We start from the raw sequence: 20,393 nt of genomic DNA, 5'->3' as shown, positions 1-20,393 counted from the left end.
CAACCATTTGTCGTGGGGTAGATTTTCAAAGTGATCTAGGTTAAAAGTAACCACAAGAAAGTTGTTGGAACTGCTAGACAGGGAACTAGAGTACATACAGAAGGCTAGTTGCTCTGAAGTTGACAAGTGCTAACTTTGCTGACGACTGCATGTGGATACATAAAGGTGGCATGTATGTTTGGTCTTGTAAGTGTCTGTGTACATTCCCAGCATCTTTTCTGCAGGCAAATCCATTTGGAATTGACCAGCTAGACATCTGTAAGTTTAAGCAAGTACTGCACAAATTCATGTTCAATCTTAGTAGGTTTGACCCATGTCACTGATCAAATCCCCTATTTGTGTTTTATTTGGTCATTCAAATGCTTTTAAAAAATGTTGGGAGCAAGCACTGAAAACAGGCCCAAATGGATTGGTTTATATAAGCTTTTATGCTTGTGGCAAAGTACAGGTATGTTGTGGTTCTTTCTTGCATAGAAGCTGGGGATAACTGTGGCAGCCATCTACAGAAGCTAGTACCAAATGGTTTAGGGGATTGCCAAGGCGATGAGTGCTGCTGCAGCCACATTCCACAGCCCAACATCATTGTAGTATTCAAGGGGTTTTCCTGAGCCAGGGAAACCCCAGGGAAGTGCCAAGACCTGGCAGGAGCCAGTAGTTCCCATGAGAACTGCTGATGAGGAGTGGGCAGGGCTGGGGTAACAGCAGCTGCTCCCCGCTCCTGCACAGGGCAGCCCTGGGGGGTGCTGCCACCAGGGCCTGGGGCAGCAGTTAGCGCAGGAGGGTGCTGCTTCAAAGGAGGGACCTGGGACCTTCCAGTGTGTGGAGAGACTTGAAGGCCACGTAGCCCAGCATCCAGGCACTGTTCTGTGACCATGTGCACTGGTCAAGGGTGCTCGTCCTACCTGACCCTAATGGCAGAGTGGTGGGCACTTGTCTGAGAGCAAAGGCTGCAGCTCTGGCAGGGGGATCTGCACCATCTACCCCGGCAGCGACCAACGCCTCCACCCAGGCGGAGCTGCCGAAGGCAGAGGCTGCACTGCAGGCCTTGGACTGCAAAAAGTGCTTTGACCTTTCTCCTGGGGCAGGGACAGGCAGCAGAGCAGCCTGCAGATGTGCCCAGGTGGAGGAGCTCCTGCAGCAGGTGGCTGAGTTGCAGGAGGCGGTGAGAAGGCTGTGTCACATCAGGGAGGCTGAGAAGGAGTTAGATAGCTGGTTTGAAGTGCAGTCTGCAGTGGACCCACAGCCAAACAGCCAAAACGTCCCCGGCTGGCGCACACAGAAGGGAGTAGGGCCAGTAACGCAGAAGAATGAAAGCTTGCAATGGCAAGGACCTGCAGGAGGAAGGCACTTTCCCCAAAGCCTGAGGTGCCCTTGCAGAACCACTTCACCGCTCTGCAGACTGAAAGAGGAAAGACCTGTCACATCAGGTGAGATGCTGCAGCTGAGTAAGGCAGCCTGATCTCCCCCCCGTATAACAGCCAGCACAAATAAGGAAGGGCGATGGGTGATAGTAGGTGACTCCTCTGAGTGGTATGGAACACCCACTTGCCAACCTGATTCACTGTCTAGAGAGGTGTGCTGCTTACCAGGGGCTCATATCAGGATGTCGCCAAGAGACTGCCAAGTCTCATACAGGCCACAGTTATCCACAGTTGTCACACGTGGCCACTAGTGATACAGCCAGGAGCAGTCTGAGGAGTGTCAAGAAGGATTACAGACTGGGAGTGGTGGCAAGGGACTCTGGAGCACAGGTAGTTTTTTTCATCAGTCCTCCTGGTCAATGGGAAGAGGTTTGAAAGAGCCAGTCAAATCTGGTGAATCAGCAAATGGTTACAGGATTGCTGTCACAGTCCAGGTGTTTGTATACTCAAACCATGGGACTTGCTTTGAGAAACCTGGTCTGCTGGGTGCTGGTGTGGTCTATCTGTAAGAGAAGGGGAAGAGCATCTTAGATCGTAGACTAGACTTGCCAAGCCGGTAAAGAGGGCTTTGAAGTTGCCAGGAAGGGGAACCTCAGCCCATCCTACTCATACCAGTTCAATGCCAGTGCCAGCAATAGATGCCCAGAGCCTGGAGAGGGATTACAGGAGTGCACCTGAAGAGCAGCACAAAGGAATTCCAGCCACTCCAACCAGTAAGTCAGCTCCATTTAGGGCCCAGCTTGAATGTCCATTAACAAGCACATATAGCATGGGGAATAAACAAGAGGAATTGGAGATGCTGTGCATGCCTGCAGGGTTATGATCTTAACTGGCATCATGGAGATGTGGTGGAATAGCTTCCATGACTGGAGTGTTGTAATGGAATGATAGTTTCTTTAGGAAGGACAGGCAGGGGAGTTGATGAGGTGGCATCACCCTCTATGTCAGTGACCAGCTGGAGTGCATGGAGCTCTGCCTGGGGGTGGATGAGGAGCTGACAGAAAGCTTATGGGCCAGGATTAAAGAGAGGGCAGGGACAGGTGATGCTATAGGGGAAGGGTCTGCTGCAGGCCACCTGACCAAGAAAACTGAGCGGATGAGGCCCTCTATAGACAGGAGCAGCCTAACAGTCACAAGCCCTGGCCCTCATGGGGGACTTCAACTACCCCAGTATCTGTGGAGGGATAACACAGCAAGGCACAAGCAATCCAGGAGCCTTCTGGAATGCATTGATGATGACTTCCTTCTCCAAGTGACAGAGAAGCCAATGAGGAGAGGTGCTTTGCTGAACCTTGCTCTCACCAACAAGGAGGGATTGGTGGAGAATGTGAACTTCAAGGGCAGCCTTGGCTGCAGTGGCCATGAAATAGTGGAGTTGAAGATCCCTGAGGCAGCAAGGAGGGTGACCAGCAAGCTCACTACCCTGGACTTCAGGAGAGCCAACTTAGGCCTTTTCAGGGGCAGGGAGAATGAAGAACCACCTGCTGTAGGAGATCATGAGGTTTGAGACCATCTAAGGAACCTAGAGTTGCACAAGTCCATGGGACCTGTGATGATCAGAGGGCTGTAGCACCTCTCCTATGAAGACAGGCTGAGAGAGTTGGAGTGGTTAAGCCTGGAGAAGGCTCTGGGAAGACTTCCAGGACTGCTCTGGAGCAGCCTTCCAGTACCTAAAGGAGACCCAGCAGAAAGCTGGAGAGGGACTTTTTGCAAAAGCATATCATGATAGGACAAGGGGTAATGCTTTTAAACTGAAAAAAGGTTGGTAGGTTTAGATTAGATGTTAGGAAGAAATTCTTTACTGTGAGGGTGGTGAGGCACTGAAACAGGTTTCCCAGAGAAGCTGTGGATGCCCCATCCCCGGCAGTGCTCAAGGCCAGGCTGGATGGGGCTTTGAGCAGCCTGGTCTAGTGGAAGGTGCCCCTGCCCACAGCAGGTGGGTTGGAACTGGCTGATCTTTAGAGGTCCCTTCCAACACAAACCATTATAAGATACTTGAGTACCACCATAATGGACGGATTTAAATAATAGATACTGGATAGATGATGTCTTGAAATATACATGTTTTGTATGCTCTGAATTACAAGAAATTAGTCTTTCTATTCCTAAGGGTATTTAATTGCATTTGTTCTCTACGTTTTTAACTCTGATTATGAGCCCATTATGTACTGTATTTAAGCTCACTTTTAAACAGTTTTGTATTACTTTATTTATTCCTTTGTTCCTAAAAAGGCTAAGAACATAATGGACTTTTATTTGTTTGGTTTTGAGTACCATGATCTTCTCTTGCTTTTTCTCAAACTATCTCAGTGGTTTTGTTCTCTTATGGCATCACCTAGTCCTCACTGGTACCATTTAGAGCCTGTTAGCTGCCAAGGAAAATAAAACAGTAGTTTATTACTAAAGCAATTTGTTTCTAGTTATTTTCTCTTTACACCCTTTGAAACAGGATGATCAGAGTGTAAGTAAGGTATGAATGTTGTTGAGATATGGCTGGTAATGCTGCATCCATTCTTTACTGACAGAGCTATATTTTGCTTTTAATTGAGTTGGAGAGTATGGTTTTCTGTTTCAGTTTTGTTCAGATGTGATCCTAATGAATGCAGAGGTTCTCTTTTGTTTGATTAGTCTAGTCCAGACAACTGTTTTAAATCTGGGGGTGGAAACTGCTTGGCAACTAATCAAACAAGGAAGAAATGAATGATTTAAAACAACAACAACAACAACAAACCCAACAAAAACCAAACTACCAAAACCCAGAAAACAAGGATAAAGTGCCAAATAAATTCTGCTCTAGGGTAGAAAATTTGACTTCAGATTCCTTGTGTGCTTTTATACAATTTGGAAGTAGTATTTAAGAATGGAGCCACAGGGAACATATATTTTCACCATTTTTTTCAGTGTTCTGGTATTGAGTTTCATTCTCCTAAATGTTTTAATCATGCTCTTTTAATGACATCCCGATTGATGTTTGGTTTTGGAACCACAAAGCCTTTAAGAGGCAGTCTAAGTATTAGGAAGAGTTGATGACTGTAGTCATTAGAATATTGTTAGTAGACAAAACCTTTCATTTAAACTTCCAAGATTCAGGCTGTGTTGGAAAAAAATATTCTGTTGACAAGTGTTATGTTGGTCTCTTTGGCAATCCTGCCATACTTTTTCTTTCATATTTCAAACAAAACCTCGGTGTGAATGTCTTTAGTGTATTTTCCCATATCTTAACCCACAGGTAACTTGTGGATTTGTGCTAGTGCTTTGGTGTGTGGGTTTTGTTGTTTGGGGTTTTTTTTTTGGGGGGTGGTGTGGGGTTGGGTTTTTTTTTGTGCGGTTTTGTTGTTTTGATTTTTTTTTTTAAGCTTTCAGATAACTAACCAAAAGCCTCCCAGTCAAGTTTCAATTATAACAAAAGACAGTTTACCATGGGGTTCCTGTTTCTTTTACAGACTCTGACTCTCATTGACTCCAAATCTCCCCTCCTTTGGCCCTCAAAAGTTTGTGAATTTGCTAGGACTGCAGTCCTTTAAGAACTACTGCCCACTCCTCTCCCTCTGAAGCTGTCTTCTTTTCCCTAAAACATCCCTGCTCTGGATTTCCAAATGTCTCTACTTCCTCTGTGTTCCTGAGTTTTGATTATTTTTTTTTTTTTTTTCATAAAGGAAGAATCATGGATGCAGACAACCTCTTCTCTCAAATACTGATATTAAGTACAGCTTATCTCGGGGCTGATATTCTAGCTGCGCTCTTTTTAAAAGGGTGCAGATATGGGTCATACAGGTGGAAATGCAATCTGCACGTTAGGTTAGGGATTGGTATCTTTGGTGTATTGTCTAGTAGGTGTTTAGCTACTTTTGTCAATGAAACCACTGCTGCTCAAGATGGATTGCACTTACTGCTTACTGTGTGCTTCCTGAACCTCTGTAAATGGTGCAGGTGGTTCTGCAGTAGTCCAGTATTTTAGTTTTGCAATAGGGTAGTGAGTGACCTGCAGTATCCCAAATGCAGTTAGAGTAGTGATGGTGCAAGATGCAACAACCTCTGTCTTTCAGCTGCTCAGGCAAGGAGGAGGAGACTAACAGAAAGTTTGTTCTCAGGGACATGCATTGAGAATAAAAGGCTGCAAGTCATAGGCTCATTCTGCTACATCACTTCAAAAAACCCTTTTAAAATATGAAGTACTTAACAGTTTTCAGTTTAATAACAGAAGCACAAAAAAAGCCAGATGGAATTGTCACAAAGTAGTTTTAGTTTTTGCTGTCCTGGACTAGTACTTACCTTTAAAAGCATGATTTTTTAGATTTTAAACTGGTTTTTGCCTCCACGCAGATACACACACTCAGAACAAAAGATTCCTCAGATGATAAACTCCATTGAAGCTAATCCTTTCCCCCCTCCTCTCACTTTTCTTGACCTATCTCCTTCTTAGAGATTATTTCCATTTCCTTGGATACCTTCACAGTAATTCCAGCCAAATGGTAATGAGAGTGCGTCAGCTGTAGACATCCCCTGTGCATCAGCCAAAAAGTTGTATATACTTCCAAAGAAGGGGTCTGGTTCTTACGGTCACTCTCCTTTCTGTTCAGCTAAAGATGTACTTAACCATGATGGTGAAAAGAGCTAGCTCTTTTTTGTCTTGATTAGGAAAAGCTGAACATGGATAGGGAAAGGGAATGGAAGAATCGAGGTGCCAAAAAGTTGATGAGAGGATGCAGAGATTACATTATTCTCATCCTATAGGTCTGTTATGTTTGCTGTGAGAAATCTAGAACATGCAGTAGGTTTTTAGAGTTAAAGAGCTGGTGTGGTTTTGGGCTCAATTTGACTTTGCTAAGTTCTGTTGGCTGTTTGGTTTGTGTGTCATCGCAGACTTAACTATTTTAACTTAAAATGATTGAATTAGGTGGGGGTGGGAAGAATGTGTGTTAGTTCCCCATGCACCATGCTATACTGCAGAGTTTTTATGCAGAATTTCACTTTTTTCATGTTTTCCATTAGCTTTTTTTTCTTTTTAGTTTATATGAAACATTGCAGTAACCCTCATCCCTAGATGAATTTATTTTCATTTTCTTGTTCCATATCTGTTGACATTTTGAGCACCGTATGCTTTCTAATTTCTATGTGGCTGCTGTTGGAAGCCATGGTGTCATATTTAGACACAGATACTCCAGTAAACTCTAAATTGCTCCCTGCAGAGCCCTGTGTTAAAGGGAATTGCGAAGCAAAAGGTCTGAGAGTCAGTGACATAATTGTCTAAGAAGAGCAACAGGTAGGCATCTATAGGTTATACTTTCATTGTGGTGTTGCCTGTAATTCAGAGACCCCCAGAACAGCAGTTTCAGAATCTTGAACTCTGAACTTCCTTTTGTTATTCTTAAGTCAAACCCATAATATTAATATAACAGCTTTCTGTGTTTGTTTTCAGTGTCTTTGTTATTTCAGCAGAATATTTTTATTGGCAGTGTATTTTTCCAGTGGCTCTTGAGGATTTAATGTGGCATTTATGTTTCACTTCATGCACTGTATTACCTGACCCCAGGAGTATTTTGTGGCGACTACCAGGCCAGAGATAAAAGCTGCTGTTTCAGACTAGGAGTGCAGGCTACGTTCAAAATACCAGCATTTTCTTATCAGAGTAGCAGCTCCTTTTAAAGTAATTGTGCTCTGATGGCCCTACCCCCAATTGCACAAACCTTCAGACTATGTGTGTAGGCACAGCTCCATGAATGCAACTGCATATAAGCTCTGCAGAGTGCACAGAGTTTTTGAAGTAGTTTGACAATGGCAGTTACCATGCCAAAAATAAACCAGAGGTGTGTTAACATTAATAACACTCCTACAAGCTATGCTAATAGCTCCTGAAGTGCTGCAAGATCAGGGAATGCTGTTGTACATACTAAATTACTTATTATGTAAAATTACAGATCTAGCAATTCTGTTGCGGGTTTGTGGTTTTTGTTTTCTCTAGCCTCTAAATGAACATGGAAGACTGAGTTTGCTAGAATTCAGAAACCTTGCTGACTTTTGTGAGTGTGGATGACTGAAGGTGCTGCAGCTGCCTTCACCATAAATGGTCTTCTATATAGAGACTGTGCCTGACCTTACTTTCAAAACCCTGACCTCATAAAAGTATTGGTTTTATTGCAATCGTAAAGAATTTTTAGAGAAAATAGTTTGAGTTACAAAACTATATTTAAAAAGAATAAAGGTTTGGAGTGGGGGGAAGGAGTATAGTTTTGTTTCAAGCAATTGCAGTAGATCTACTTGGAGCATAGGGACTTTTGAATAAATACACAGTGATTTAAAGTTGTGTTGAGTTGCTGTCATACTAGAAGATGGGAGCAGTTTTTAGTGTACGCTGTTAATTTTGGGCGCTGAGATTTGGCTTACAGATTACTTGCTTTCCTTTTATCTCATTAATGTCAAGCTTTTTACTTGAGATGGGCCATGTGGCATCACTCCTGGGCTAGATGTTTTGGTCTTTCTCCATCATGTTGCCCAAAATGATGATGACTGGAACATGCATAACCATGGCACAGCTCTGAAGCCAGAGGATTGTTCTGGTGGGTTGGCTGTGATCTGTGGGATGCGATTAGACCACTCCCTTTTTTCATTACTCTGTGAGAACTAACAGTGACAGCAATCCTGTAAAGTTTTAAAGGGCCAGCCATGTGCCAGTGTGGAAAACCTGCATCTGTTAATCTGCAATGAAATTTCAAAAGCATTAAAATATGATATTTCCTGAAAATAGCATGGTCGTTCCCAGTATGAAGCTTGCCCTTGGCCTTGGGTGGAACTGTATGCAATATTCATTTGCACCAATCAGTTGGTTTGGTTTGCTTAGAAATATGGAATATGTTTGGGCTGGTGAGCAGACAGGGCTGGTTTTTGTTTTTAGTAAAGAAGGGAGGGAGATAGCAATGCAGAAGTAAAACTGGCATTTGTTGGCCTGTGTAACAGAATTGCCATCATGCTGGAAACAGCTGAACCAGAAGAGTGTGTGTCTAATGAACTATGTAGCTGGAGTGTGAAAATGTGTCAGACTTGTGGTGTGTCAAGCAAAATAAAGTTTGGGATTTAGAAAGGAAAAACTTTTTTGAAATAGTTTGACAATGGCAGTTACCATGCCAAAAATAAACCAGAGGTGTGTTAACATTAATAACTACTCCCACAAACTATGCTAATCACTCCTGAGTGATTAGTACTCACTGAAGAGCGTAAAGGAACTTTGATTTTTATCAGCCCTACTCTGCAAAGCATGCTGTAGGTGAATAAGGAGCACGCCACCACTGAGGAGAACTATTGCCACCCAATAATGTTTAAATGAATGATGATTAAGACACCCGAGTAAGATAAGGATTTTCTGAGTCTGCAACCAGAAGCTACAATTGAAGAGGAATTTTTATTTCTGCAGCTGGATACTGGATTACTCTGATCCCTCCCCCTCTGATTCCCTGTCCCTGTAATTTTGGAAACAACCAAATAAGCAAAATAATCTGTCCAGTAGCTCTAGCCTGAATTAACTGCAAATCTGGTGAGTTGCTTGTGCTTCTAGTTTGTGGCTGGTCCAGTGATTTGTAGTAACACCAAGGAAACAATCATATCCTCCTATTTCATAATGCAGGGCCCTTTATCCTGTGAATGTGATCCTTGATCAGTCTCTGAGCTAAGCTTTTGAATGGTGCCTACCTTTATTTAAATAGAAGATAAAATCATGAGGATGTTTAGCTCAGTCTTTGCACATACTGCCTGCTAACTTGGTAACATCATCTCGGCATTTAGGAGAGATGTGTATGGATTCTCAGGGCAGGGGGCTGGGTGTGAGGAAAGAGCATTTATCTATGATTGTTGAAACATACAGTTCTGTGGCCTTTGAACAAACTTGGAAGAGGAGAAGCTTTTCTAATGCCTTATGGCTCTGCTGTGCTGTTTGAAAAGGCAGCAGGGTGCCTCTGGAGTTTCCCCCCATTAACCTCTGCCAACCTACTGCCGCCTCGGGACAGAGAAATTAAACCAAGCCAAAGGAAAGTCCACTTTGGATGCATGCTAATCTAGCAAAGCCTTCTGGAGAAAAACAGACTTGCAGGAGTTTCTGTTGGCATGGTAAGATGTGTGTTGCCTTTGCACTGAATTACTTACCCACTGGGCTTCTTGAGTGAGAAGATTGGCATGTACGTGGAGCGCTTGCAAGCATGCGTGAGGAGGGGCAGGTGGCAGTACTCAGTCTGCGGGTGGACGTGTGGGTTGTATGTACTTGGAAGCAGGAGGATTTTTTTGTTCTCTCCTTGTACACCCCCCATCCCCCATTTTAGGTGTTTCTCTTGGACTGTAAGCTAAAGGCCGTAGATGAAAACAATGGCTGATCTCAGATATTTTTTTCTTCTTTCCATTCTTTCAGCTAGTTTCTGAAAGTGGCAGCGGTCACTTACTTTCATCAGGTGATATTGGTCATATATTGGTGTCAGGTAACTGGGTGATTGTTGTCACCTTTTCTTGTTGCTGCCACCTTTTTTTCACCCTGTTATTCTTTGCTCTTTTTGGTGATGTGCTTCAGTGCTGAAATTCAGAGAAATGGCAAGCTTCCCTGTTGCACAGCAACAATGGCCTCTTTATGAAGAGAAATGAGTGTTATCTCTTTCTGTGGGTCAGTGCTTTAAACAAGAGAAAAGTCATCAGTGGTTACTACTATCAAGCTATTTTGAGTCCTCCTCAGCTTGATAGCCTCATTGCAAAAATGATTATGTCCTCACAGGTTGAGGGACTAGCCTTTACTTAGCTGTATTTGGTTACCTGTGAAAGAGGATGACAAAGATTCTGCTCTACATTCTTGATTTCCTTGCAGCCTATAAGGAGCACTTGCATGAGTTGGTTGCTTAATTTACCCGGCCTGTGTGTGTTCATGTGGCAGCTGGGCTTGTTGCCCCTGAGGGCTCTCTGGGTGCTGGTGGGGTGCAGATGACCCCCAAGACAGGGCAAATATTGAGCTCTGCAGCTCTGACCTTGCAGTGACTGTTTCTGGTTACAATCACAACCAGGACACCCTTCCTCATCTTGCGTCATACAGTTTCCTTTTGTCATGGGTTCAACGGCAAAGGATGCGGGATTAGGAAGCTCTGCTTTTGAATGTTCTGATATTTTAACCATTTAATCAGATGTTTGCTTTTATATAACAAATTGTGCTCAAGTTCTCAGAGTGATGCTTGTAACAATGGAAGTATAAATTTATAAAGGTATGAATATTACTTGTAATCTTATGGTCTTTTTATGTACTTCCTGTTAATTTTTCTTACATTTACCTTGATTTTTTTACATTTTAATTTTTCTGTGGGAAAACTCTTTCAGGGTTATTTAAAGAGTTTCTAATTGTGGTGATAACTCACAAGGACATCAGTAAAACTTGTGCAGAAACCACCATTCTGTTTCACTTTAAAAAAACCACTATACTTAAGTACTTACATGGAGATGATTACAACACTTAAACATATATTGTACACAAAATAAAAATTGTCATTGTAACCTTGATTTTTTAATTTATTTTTTTCCCCCATTTGGACACATGTTATGAATTGGTCATTATTGATATGATTACAAACTACTTAATAATCTTGCCTTATTGCAAGCACAGTGTGATTCTGCTGTGAGAACACCTGCACAATGCTGTGTGTGACCTGTTTCACTTCCGTGAAGATGTTGGGGAAGTGAACGAAGCAGGAACCTGCAGGAGAGAAAAAGTACATCATGGTTACGGACAGTTGATGATGCTGTCCTGAATTTATGCTGGTGCTGTTATGTTTATCTGTACTTGTTTGGCTCTGGCTTCTCAGATGAAGCTGTTTCTTCCCTTCTGAGGGCTTAACTTCTGGATCAGGGATCTGACGCTTAAATTCGGGCAGTTGTAACTTTTTTGAAAACTGCGGGGGAAAATATCTATATGTTGGGATGGTGGTGTTTGGGTGTCTGTGTGTGCACAATGCTTTTTTGGTTTTCCATTTGTGCCTGTTATGGTTGCAGCATAGGTACTGCAACTGATGATACAGTCAGTTACCACTGTGTGGCTACTAGCTATGACCTGAGAAAGTTCAAATATCTCTTGGTTTCTGTTTTGAAACATTTATTACAGAAAAGCTGGTTTAATTTAGTAGCTCTACTTGCATTTCAGGCTGTCCTACAGAAACATCTGGTTCTCTCACTGTTTTTATGTTTCTTGTCAGTTAGGGAAAAATCTAGAAAGAACTTGTGAGGTCAGTGCTGCTTGTGATATCTTTTCCAGGTTCTCCTCTAGTCCAAACCAGACAGCTATGGATCAGTGAATCAGCACCTAAGCATTTACTATTTCTTAATGCTGATCTTGTCATGGCGAGTACAGATCTTAGTATTTCAATGAGGTTTCAATATGAAACTGAAGATGATAATTAGTACATCAGTTAATTTTTTTAGTGAGGAAGACTTTCATAAAGACAGCCTTATTCTCCTTGCTTCCTTCATGTAAAACCCAGTGGGAGGATGGTTACTGATAGCTCTGGCTATCCATAACTGGTGCTTATGGCTAAAGCACTTGTTTTGATGACAGTTGCATGTACTTTAGCTTTTATTCCTTCACTCCTGTAAAAGAAGCTACTCCTAGATAGACCCATTCTTTATAGAGACAAGAGAATTCAGGAATATCCATAAGGATTAAAAAATATGCTCTAGCTATTTTTCCCAAAACTTAATTTGAGAAGATGAGAATGTAATTGAAATGTATACATAGGGGATTTTTTTTAGCTTTACGGAGGCTTATGATACCATTTGATGTTTAAGCTAAAATAAAACATGGAAGAAATTGAAAATGGAGTAACCATGTGTTTGGCTTGAAAAAGTAGCACTACATCTGACCCATCTGATGTTGTCTTTGTGTTCATGATTCTGTGATATCTGTAGTATTCTTTTAATATGACTATAGGTAAGTATGGAAAACTGCTGTAAAACCTACAAGATGAGTTGCATTTAAATGACTTGTGTCAACCTTTTGGCTCTTCTGGGCAATACAGGAAAGTGTTATACAATAAATGATAAATAATTTGAAGGGAGTGGCAAGAGTGATTTTAGAAAAAATGGGTTTGTAAGCTTATGAAGAGGTCTTGGAAAATCTGACCTTGTGGCAATACAAGCGAGTTCTGCCGTTTAATAACAACAAAATGCAGACCTGAATTTTTGGACCAGTAAAGCATACTGAAGAGTTAAACAGAAGTGTGAAGAACAAAGTGAAATAAATGGGATTAATTTCTAAAAAGTTGAATAGCAGTCTCATTCATTATTATGGAAAACAGCTCAGTTAAATGTTCTTTGAAAGACTGTCTTTATGGATTCTGCCTTTTAATTGTCCTAAGAGAAGACTGTTGTTAATAAGGATTTTAATGTGAATTATGATCAATGGGAAGAGCATGTCATTCATGAAGTAGATGGGGCCATTTGGGAGGGTCTCCAGAGACAGGAGAAGTGATGTGTAGCAGATAAACACCGGATTAACATTGAGCAGATGGGAGGGACCAACATCCTGAATTGTTACTAATAAGCACTAATGAGTGAACACCAGCCATCCTTTGTGTTGAAAAAGGCAGGCAATTTACTAATTAAAAATTATTCATAAGGTGGCTTTTTTTGCCTTTTTTTTTTTTTTTTTTTTTTTTTTTTGTATTCTGCCTGTGAAATCTGTTCAAGTGAGGCTTGGAGACAAAGTAGCAAAGTGATACTATAAAGAAGGATTTAGAGTTCATTGCCTTAATGTTACTTTTAAAAGCCTTGTTTTGCTCCCTTCCACCTCTGTGTGTACACATGCAAGAGAAGAAAAAAAAATTGGGCAAGGCGCAGTGTTAAGTAATGGAAATAAAAGATACTGCCATTTCTCCCATTAGCCTAATTCTTATTAATGGATAAAGTGTACAATTTATAGTGCTTTAAAGCCTGAATGAATACTATGTTCAACTGAAACTATGGAGTTGAGATGAACATAGGTAGAATGTACTGTTCTTTATTTTGTACATGAAGTACTTGCTGTTCTCATCATGCTTTTTATAGACTAAAGTCATAAGATATTAGTAAACCACAGTTCCTTTTCCCCAATTATGCAGTATAATTGGAAATTGCGGGCAAATCTCCTAATCTCCATAGTGACAGCAGAACATTTATCTAATTAGTAGTTTGCCTTTTGGCATTACTTTGAATAAATTAGCATTTCATTAGATACGCTGGGCTACTGGGAAAAAAGTTTCTCAGAGTGGTATTTAGTCTTTCTTCTCAACAGAGTGTATTTTAATTTAGCATAGGTTATTAATATCCTTTGTAACTGGAAAGATACAGAGTAGTAATACTGTTGTTATTCTTAATATCAGAGGGCTGCACTTGGAGGTTCTTTGTTTTCCTTAAACCCAGGAGTCGGAGTTAAAATTTATGTCACCTTATTTGATGACTGACTTTCCCCAGGTGGAAAAAAATGAAAGAAATTAAAAAGGAACAGGTGTGAAATACAACTTGACCTTCTCCTTCTAGCCTTTCTTCATAGGATGAACTTTTCGTTCAGATTGCATAGCATAATGCTGTGGACTAAGCCAAAAGCCACACTCTATCACTTACTAATTATAAGTGAGCTCTTCTGCAGTTATTTCCCACGCCGCTAATCCAGAATAATAAAAGACTATTTGTATTATTTTCTTGATTATATAAATCAGTGATAGGAAGCCGGGTGACTTAAGTTTTGTTATTGACCACCAGATAGTAAGTGTGGTTACTTACCGTGCTTTTCTGAACAGCTACTGGCAACCATGACTTTGAGGAGTTAAGAGGTAATTAATCAAACATAGATCCTCATTGATTTTCTTTCCTAGTGTTAAAAAGAGCAGAAGGAAAAATCCATAGATGTGATAAAGGGCTGTAATTTTATTTCCTTGAGTCATTGGCTGTTTCAGAGCCTTGCTTACCCCTTCAGAGAGGCATTGGCTGCCACTTGTGGCAGAAGATTGGTATGAAGTATGGTGTTAAATACTCTCCTCTTCCCAAAGTGGCCTTTGGAGCAGTGATGTACGTTTACACCACCAGTGTCATGGCTGCCCTTTGGTAGATAGAGGCAGGCAAAGGACCTGTTGGTGTGTTTTGCCAAATGCAGATGATAAAAACATCTTCTGTTTGGCAGGTCAGTCTGAGACTGCTCAGCTATCAAACTGGACTTTGTACCAAGTAGCACAACACATTTGGGGCTTACAATATTTGTGAACTTGGAACCAGTTAGAAAAGGACCCCCAGTGCAGTGTTGACACAGGAAGGTCCACAGGAGCCTGTCCAGCTGGACTCAGTGATGGCAATTTCTCTGCTTCTGGGCTGGGCTCTCTGAGCAGCTGGTCACTTACCTCCCTAGTGATGAGGTCGGACAACCCTGTACTTTCACCTGCCCTTTGGTAAATGTTTTCTTGTTTCCTTGCCCTGGGAAGGATTTTTCCTCATTCCTTGTGATGTGGCACGGGGTTATCTCATGGCAAGAGAGGAGCTTATGTTACTTCATAGCTCCTCCCTTTGGCTTCTTCGGTTACCCCTCTTGATCCAGTAACTATTTTGCATTTCTGTGCAATGACTTAGCCAGAGTTTTGGGGTGGATCTTCCTAGACCTTTTCCTGTGGTGAGTTCCCTGTAAAAAGCCAGAAAATTCCTTTTCTAACTTTCATAAAATCTGGCTGCTTTTTTTTTTTCCCCCTTTTAACTTCTGGAACAATTAACAGAAAACTTGAAGATAAGGGAAGACAGGATAGAAATAAAGAAGGTTATTAATTGCTCTCTTCTTCTTCAGCACCATTGCAGGCAGGTTCCTGGTTTCATGTCTGGTCCTTGTTTACCTCAGTACCTTTGTGGGAATTTGGTATGGGTGTCCAGTGCTCCCCCCTGGTGCCTAGGAAGGTCTTCCCTTCAGCCTCATAGGCTGATTAGCACCTGGCCCTAAAATGAGAAAACCAGAAAATCTGGGTCTGGGTTGACTGCACTCTCCCTTGCTGCAGTGCCCCAACTCTTGGCTGCCACACCTTACACTGTCCCTTGGCTGTATCCTTGCTCACAGGGGATGTTCATTAGCACACAAAACAGCTGCTTCTTCCTTCCACTTCCATCCAAAGGCTCAGAAACTCTACTTAAATGTACTGTGAGAACAGAGAGCAGTCATTCATATCCTAGACATGCATTTAAATTAACTTATTTTCCCTTACAGGATTCTAAAGGCACTGTGATAAAACCCTCTAATCTCCTTCTATTATGTTCAAGTAAATACATTTCTCTGTGCTTGTTAGTTGTATTGATATTGTTGTGACCAAGCATGGGCTAGTGAATATGGACTTGGGATTGCCAAACAAGCACCCATTTTCTTACCCACTCCCAACATATGGCTTGTTTCAGGGAGATCTTGTCTGGGGACCTGGAAAATAGGAAGGTGATGTTAGAGGCATGTTAGAGAAAATGACTGTTGTAATCTAATGATCTGAATTTTGTTCTACAGCTTGATGACTGCACCCTGCAATTGTCTCACAATGGTACCTATCTGGATCTAGAATCCACCCTCGCAGAACAAAGAGATGAATTGGAAGGCTTCCAGGAGGATGCTGGGTAAGTAAATATTTACTAAATCTACATAAATAAGCATATTTGTCTAGAAGTTTTGAGGTTTTGTTAGTGCATGTGGTTAACTTGGTACATTCAGGTCAGCACAGGAACAAAAAAGATAAAATTCTTTCCTCTGTGTGCACATGCCTCCCCCTTTCTCTTATTAAGAATGTTTTGAATTCTCTCTATATTCACTCTTACAGTTTTTCTAGAAGATAGCATACTGTAAGAAATCTGTAAAGATGAATGTCTTGACTAGTCTAATAATTTTTTTATCGTTCTTTGGAACTTGATAAATAAGAGTGGTTGGTTCTAAGAACTCTGAGACCTTTCTTATACAATAATAATTGGTGTAGATGATTTTTATTGGGATGGTGCTCCTGAAGTTATAAACCTAACTTCTTTGTGCCTTGAAATTTAAGTCTGTCTTTTATATTCTTGGAGAAAAGACCCATATTGATTTCTTTTTTTACTCCTGGAATTGATTTAGCCAGCTTGATGTGTGTGGTGGTGTTTTTTCAAATATTCTCCTCTCTTGCCTTTCTCCTCCTTTTTTTTTTTTGTTTAAAAGAAACCCAAACACTATTGATAGCAGACACAGATTGCTGACACAACTTTCCATAAACTCTCTCTGATGAAAACTGAAAGTGAAAACAAAAATTAGCATCCATGTTGTCTGTGTGAATATATGTATAAAATTTTGCTTTTTAGTTTTTTTTTTTTCTGGGCCCTTTAGATGTTTGTCTTGTTTAACATATAAAATTTAAAGCCAGTCTAGAGCTATTTTTGCCTTGCTGGTTGCTATACTGGACTGGATAGTTGTAACTAATTTTACGGGTCTGTTTTGGCATGGACTTCATGCATGTGGATAATATAGCTGTGCCAGAAGGAAATTACCTGCATTTTGAATTGGTCAGGGCTTGTTAACACTAAGTGGTGCAACCCTTTTGCTTATACTGGTTTCTCTATTTTTTGTGATAGATGTCTTGCCTTTGATTAATACTTCTTGAAGTTTATAAGATTGTTTTATGTGGAGAAGAATTTTAAATAAAATGTTACAGATATTCATGCATGTGCATTTGTGTATGTCTTCATATGCACCAGTTTTTTATAAAAGGAGCATGTTTTTATTACTGTGGGAAGATACAGAAACTGTCCTGTCAGAAAATAGTTGGAAGAGTTCTTCAACAGACAGAGTAACCAATACAGCTGCATTGAGCTTCCCACCCTATGCAACAGAAGTGTTGAATATAGCAGTTGGTCTAGTCTTCAGTTTTATGCAGAGGTGATAAAAATTGCTGCAAAGAACAGCAAGTTCCTATTTCCAGCTAACTTTATAATCAGTTGAAAGCAAGTAAGATGCAGGAAAAATTTTCTCTTTCGATAGTTTTTTGTAGTAGTATGCATGAGTTTGTCACACTTGCTTTCCATTCCATTGATGTCTTGGTGATAATTCTCGTGATTTTAACCTCATTGCTTTTGATACCTCACAATGGCATCGCTGAGAAATTCAGCATGCGAGAGACAGGTGCTTTTCCTGGCAGGCTCTGCATGTCAAATAGCAAGCAACATTCCACATTGCTTTAACTTCTGCTTCCTCTGGGCACATAAAATGAATGGTTAGAATCATGTTTAAGGAACAATTCGTATTTTCTCTGTTGTGGCTATCCTAGGGGGAAAAAAACCCAACAAAACATGTGGGATTAAGGATGCTGCTTGGAAGTGCATGTCTACTGTGTTGTTCTGAGCTCAACTTTGTATGTGTGGGCAGGTCTCCTTAATTGCACAATCTGTTGTCAGTTGAATAATTGCTTCTTCCAGTGGCTTGTTTGGCCAGGTAATGTGAAGTGTGCTGGGCAGGCAGAAAATTATCAAAGGGGAACAACTGACTTGTCAGCAGCTTGCCAGGAAAAGATCTGACATTTTGGGGAACCGCGATTAGAAAGCAAATCAGTGATTATGGTGCTGTGAAAAAGGTAAGGGGCATCGTAGGGAGTAAAGCTGAAATTTAGTGAAATGCAATGAACTTGGTGTCTTCAATACTAGTGAGGTTTCAGCTGGATTTCTGCATCCTATTTTTGTCCATGTTTTGCAAGAGGAGGAAGATAAACAAGAACAACCAGAACATTAGGAATTTGTGGGATAGCTTCCCTGTATGACTTAGTACCATTGTTACTTCAGGGTAAATGCAAGTCATGTGATGTTGTCCAGAAAAAAGGAATATTCTAGATACAGGGTAGCAAAGGCAGACAGTAATGTCTCCCTCCATCCCAGGTTTCTAGCAAACTAAACTCCAATTTCTGGGCTTTTCAGCTGGAGTGCTCCTGAACTGGAGCTGCGTCCCACAGACACTGGGGGCTTAGCAGCAGCCCACTGTCTAGGAGGGACTGGCCACAGAAACCACTTGGTCTCTTTCTTTCTCTCTGGGTCATTTCAAGGCCCTGCTCTTAATCTTCAAAGGTTTTAATTTTCTGAGATTAGGCTACCTCAGGGCCTGCCTTTCTGCCATGCCAAAGTTGCTGTGCTCATCAGGGTCACTGAAGCTTGCTAAACTCTGAATGAAGGGTTTAGTAGCTGGATATTCATGGCACTTAAAATTTTAGATCATCAACTATAGAAACTCCTATTACAAGTGACCGGAATGTCCTGAGATCTGGCTGTTTTCCAGATTTTTGTTTTGCTAATTGTTCCTGTTTGCCCAGGCAAAACTATGAAGTTTATTTGGGTTTGGTTGGTTTGTTGGTTTTTTAACACTGCTGAAAGGACACGTATAAACCACACAGCAAGCAAAACCTTACTAATTTTTATTGGTGTGAAAGGCTGCAAATATCTTTTTTCTCTTGGAAGGACTGGATGAGAGCATAGTGAAAAGCAAGGATTTTTCTTCCGAAGGAAGAGAAGGGTAGCAGGCTGGAGGCTTATGATTTATATCTTGTAAATAAGAAGTATAAGAAACACATGCACTTAATACACAATTTCAAATGAATCCTCTTCTGTTACTGATTATAATAAAAAAGATGATTTTGGTAGTTGTTTTCCACTCTAGCACAATTTAAACTTCTGTTTAGGGAAGGAGAAAACCCAACATACATGCCCTCTTTGCCTATAGAGCTAACCCTGAGCAAATTGTTTTCCTGTGTCCACAGCTCTCGCTGCTGCCATTTGCTGCACGTTTTGGACTAGCTGTAGGATTCAGGAGAATCAGATTGGTTTTATATGTTGGGGCTTTTTTGGGGGAGGACAGGACAGGATGAGCAGCTTTTTTGTGGTGAGACAGCTAGGATGAGCAGCTGGCCAGGCAATGAGGCTTGCCCTGCATAAAGTTTCAAGACCAGGAAATGGGTCAATAAGAGCACTTAGGTAGGAAAACTGCCTTTCAAGTCTGGCATTTATTCATGGTTTATTTGTTTGTTGGTGTAGTTTTCTTTTTTTGTTTTCCTTGCTCTTAATACAAGTTACTTTGTGGATGCTTAATAGTGTAAGGAGAAAACAAGGGGGTAGTTTAGGTGGGCTGCATATTTTGTTAGAGGCGCCTGTACTAAGTAATGCCCTTTTCTTTTGCTTGCTTGTGATTTTATAGAGCAAGCAAGAATTGTCAAGAAGTTTATGTATTTAAATACCTATGTAATTGTCCTTTTTATGGGCATGCCTTAACAGGCCCTAATGGTAGCCCACAAGGTAACACAGTCCTAAACCGCAGAATACAAGTTTATTCAGACGGCATGCTGCAAGCAATGGAGATTTCCACGGGGAATACATTTTCAAGATTTCTGTTCAGCAGAGATTGTTTTAAAGTACTTCTGACAAATTACTTCAGTGCTAATGTTTTTGCATTCCTTCCAGACACCCTGTCCCAAGCCATTTTGGCTGGGTGAGTCCTGTTTAAGTTGGATAGCAGACCTTTTCCCTCTTGATGCTGCTGTTCATTCTGGGCCCATTCAGAATCTGTTGAAGGCAATGAAGGCTGGCAGGGATCTTCATTACTCCTTTCCTACTTATGTACTGTGTTCTTTGCCTGCTTAAGACTTCGCAATTAGCACAATAGTGAAAATGAAAGCTGATTGTCACTTTTTTACACGAGGAAGTTGGGTATGCACCTGAAGGTTAACTTGTTTTTTGCTTAATAAAAATTACGTGGTTCATTCTTGAAGCAGTGCTGCAAACTAGCATAACCTATGCTGATTTTGTATTAGTTCACTGTTGGGAGATGTTCTGAATTAATGACAGTTTTGTTGTGATGTTGTTTCCATTATGTTTCTCAGTTCCAACAGAAAGAAAAATAAAGAAGGTGCCTATGAAAGATTGTCATGGTGTTGCTGTAAAGAGTAGAGACTGTGAATGCCTATTGCCATGACTTATGTT

The 20,393-nt window shown here is 41.1% G+C and overlaps 1 protein-coding gene across 4 annotated transcripts in view; it reads left to right on the top strand.

The window, feature by feature from the left end:
* The window catches only part of FHOD3 (formin homology 2 domain containing 3), a 417,107-nt gene that overhangs the window by 23,844 nt on the left and 372,870 nt on the right, over positions 1–20,393 (top strand). For all 4 annotated transcript variants that reach the window (XM_055800337.1, XM_055800338.1, XM_055800336.1 and 1 more), the window contains exon 2: positions 15,928–16,034. In XM_055800337.1, the coding sequence (XP_055656312.1) occupies positions 15,928–16,034 (107 nt within the window). The remainder of the gene's footprint in view (positions 1–15,927; positions 16,035–20,393) is intronic.

The sequence above is a fragment of the Falco peregrinus genome, chromosome 3, assembly GCF_023634155.1.
Source record: "Falco peregrinus isolate bFalPer1 chromosome 3, bFalPer1.pri, whole genome shotgun sequence".
In the NCBI taxonomy this organism is placed as follows: Eukaryota; Metazoa; Chordata; class Aves; order Falconiformes; family Falconidae; genus Falco; species Falco peregrinus.
The sequence above is the reverse complement of the archived record's forward strand: the minus strand, read 5'-3'. Positions and strand labels throughout refer to the sequence as shown.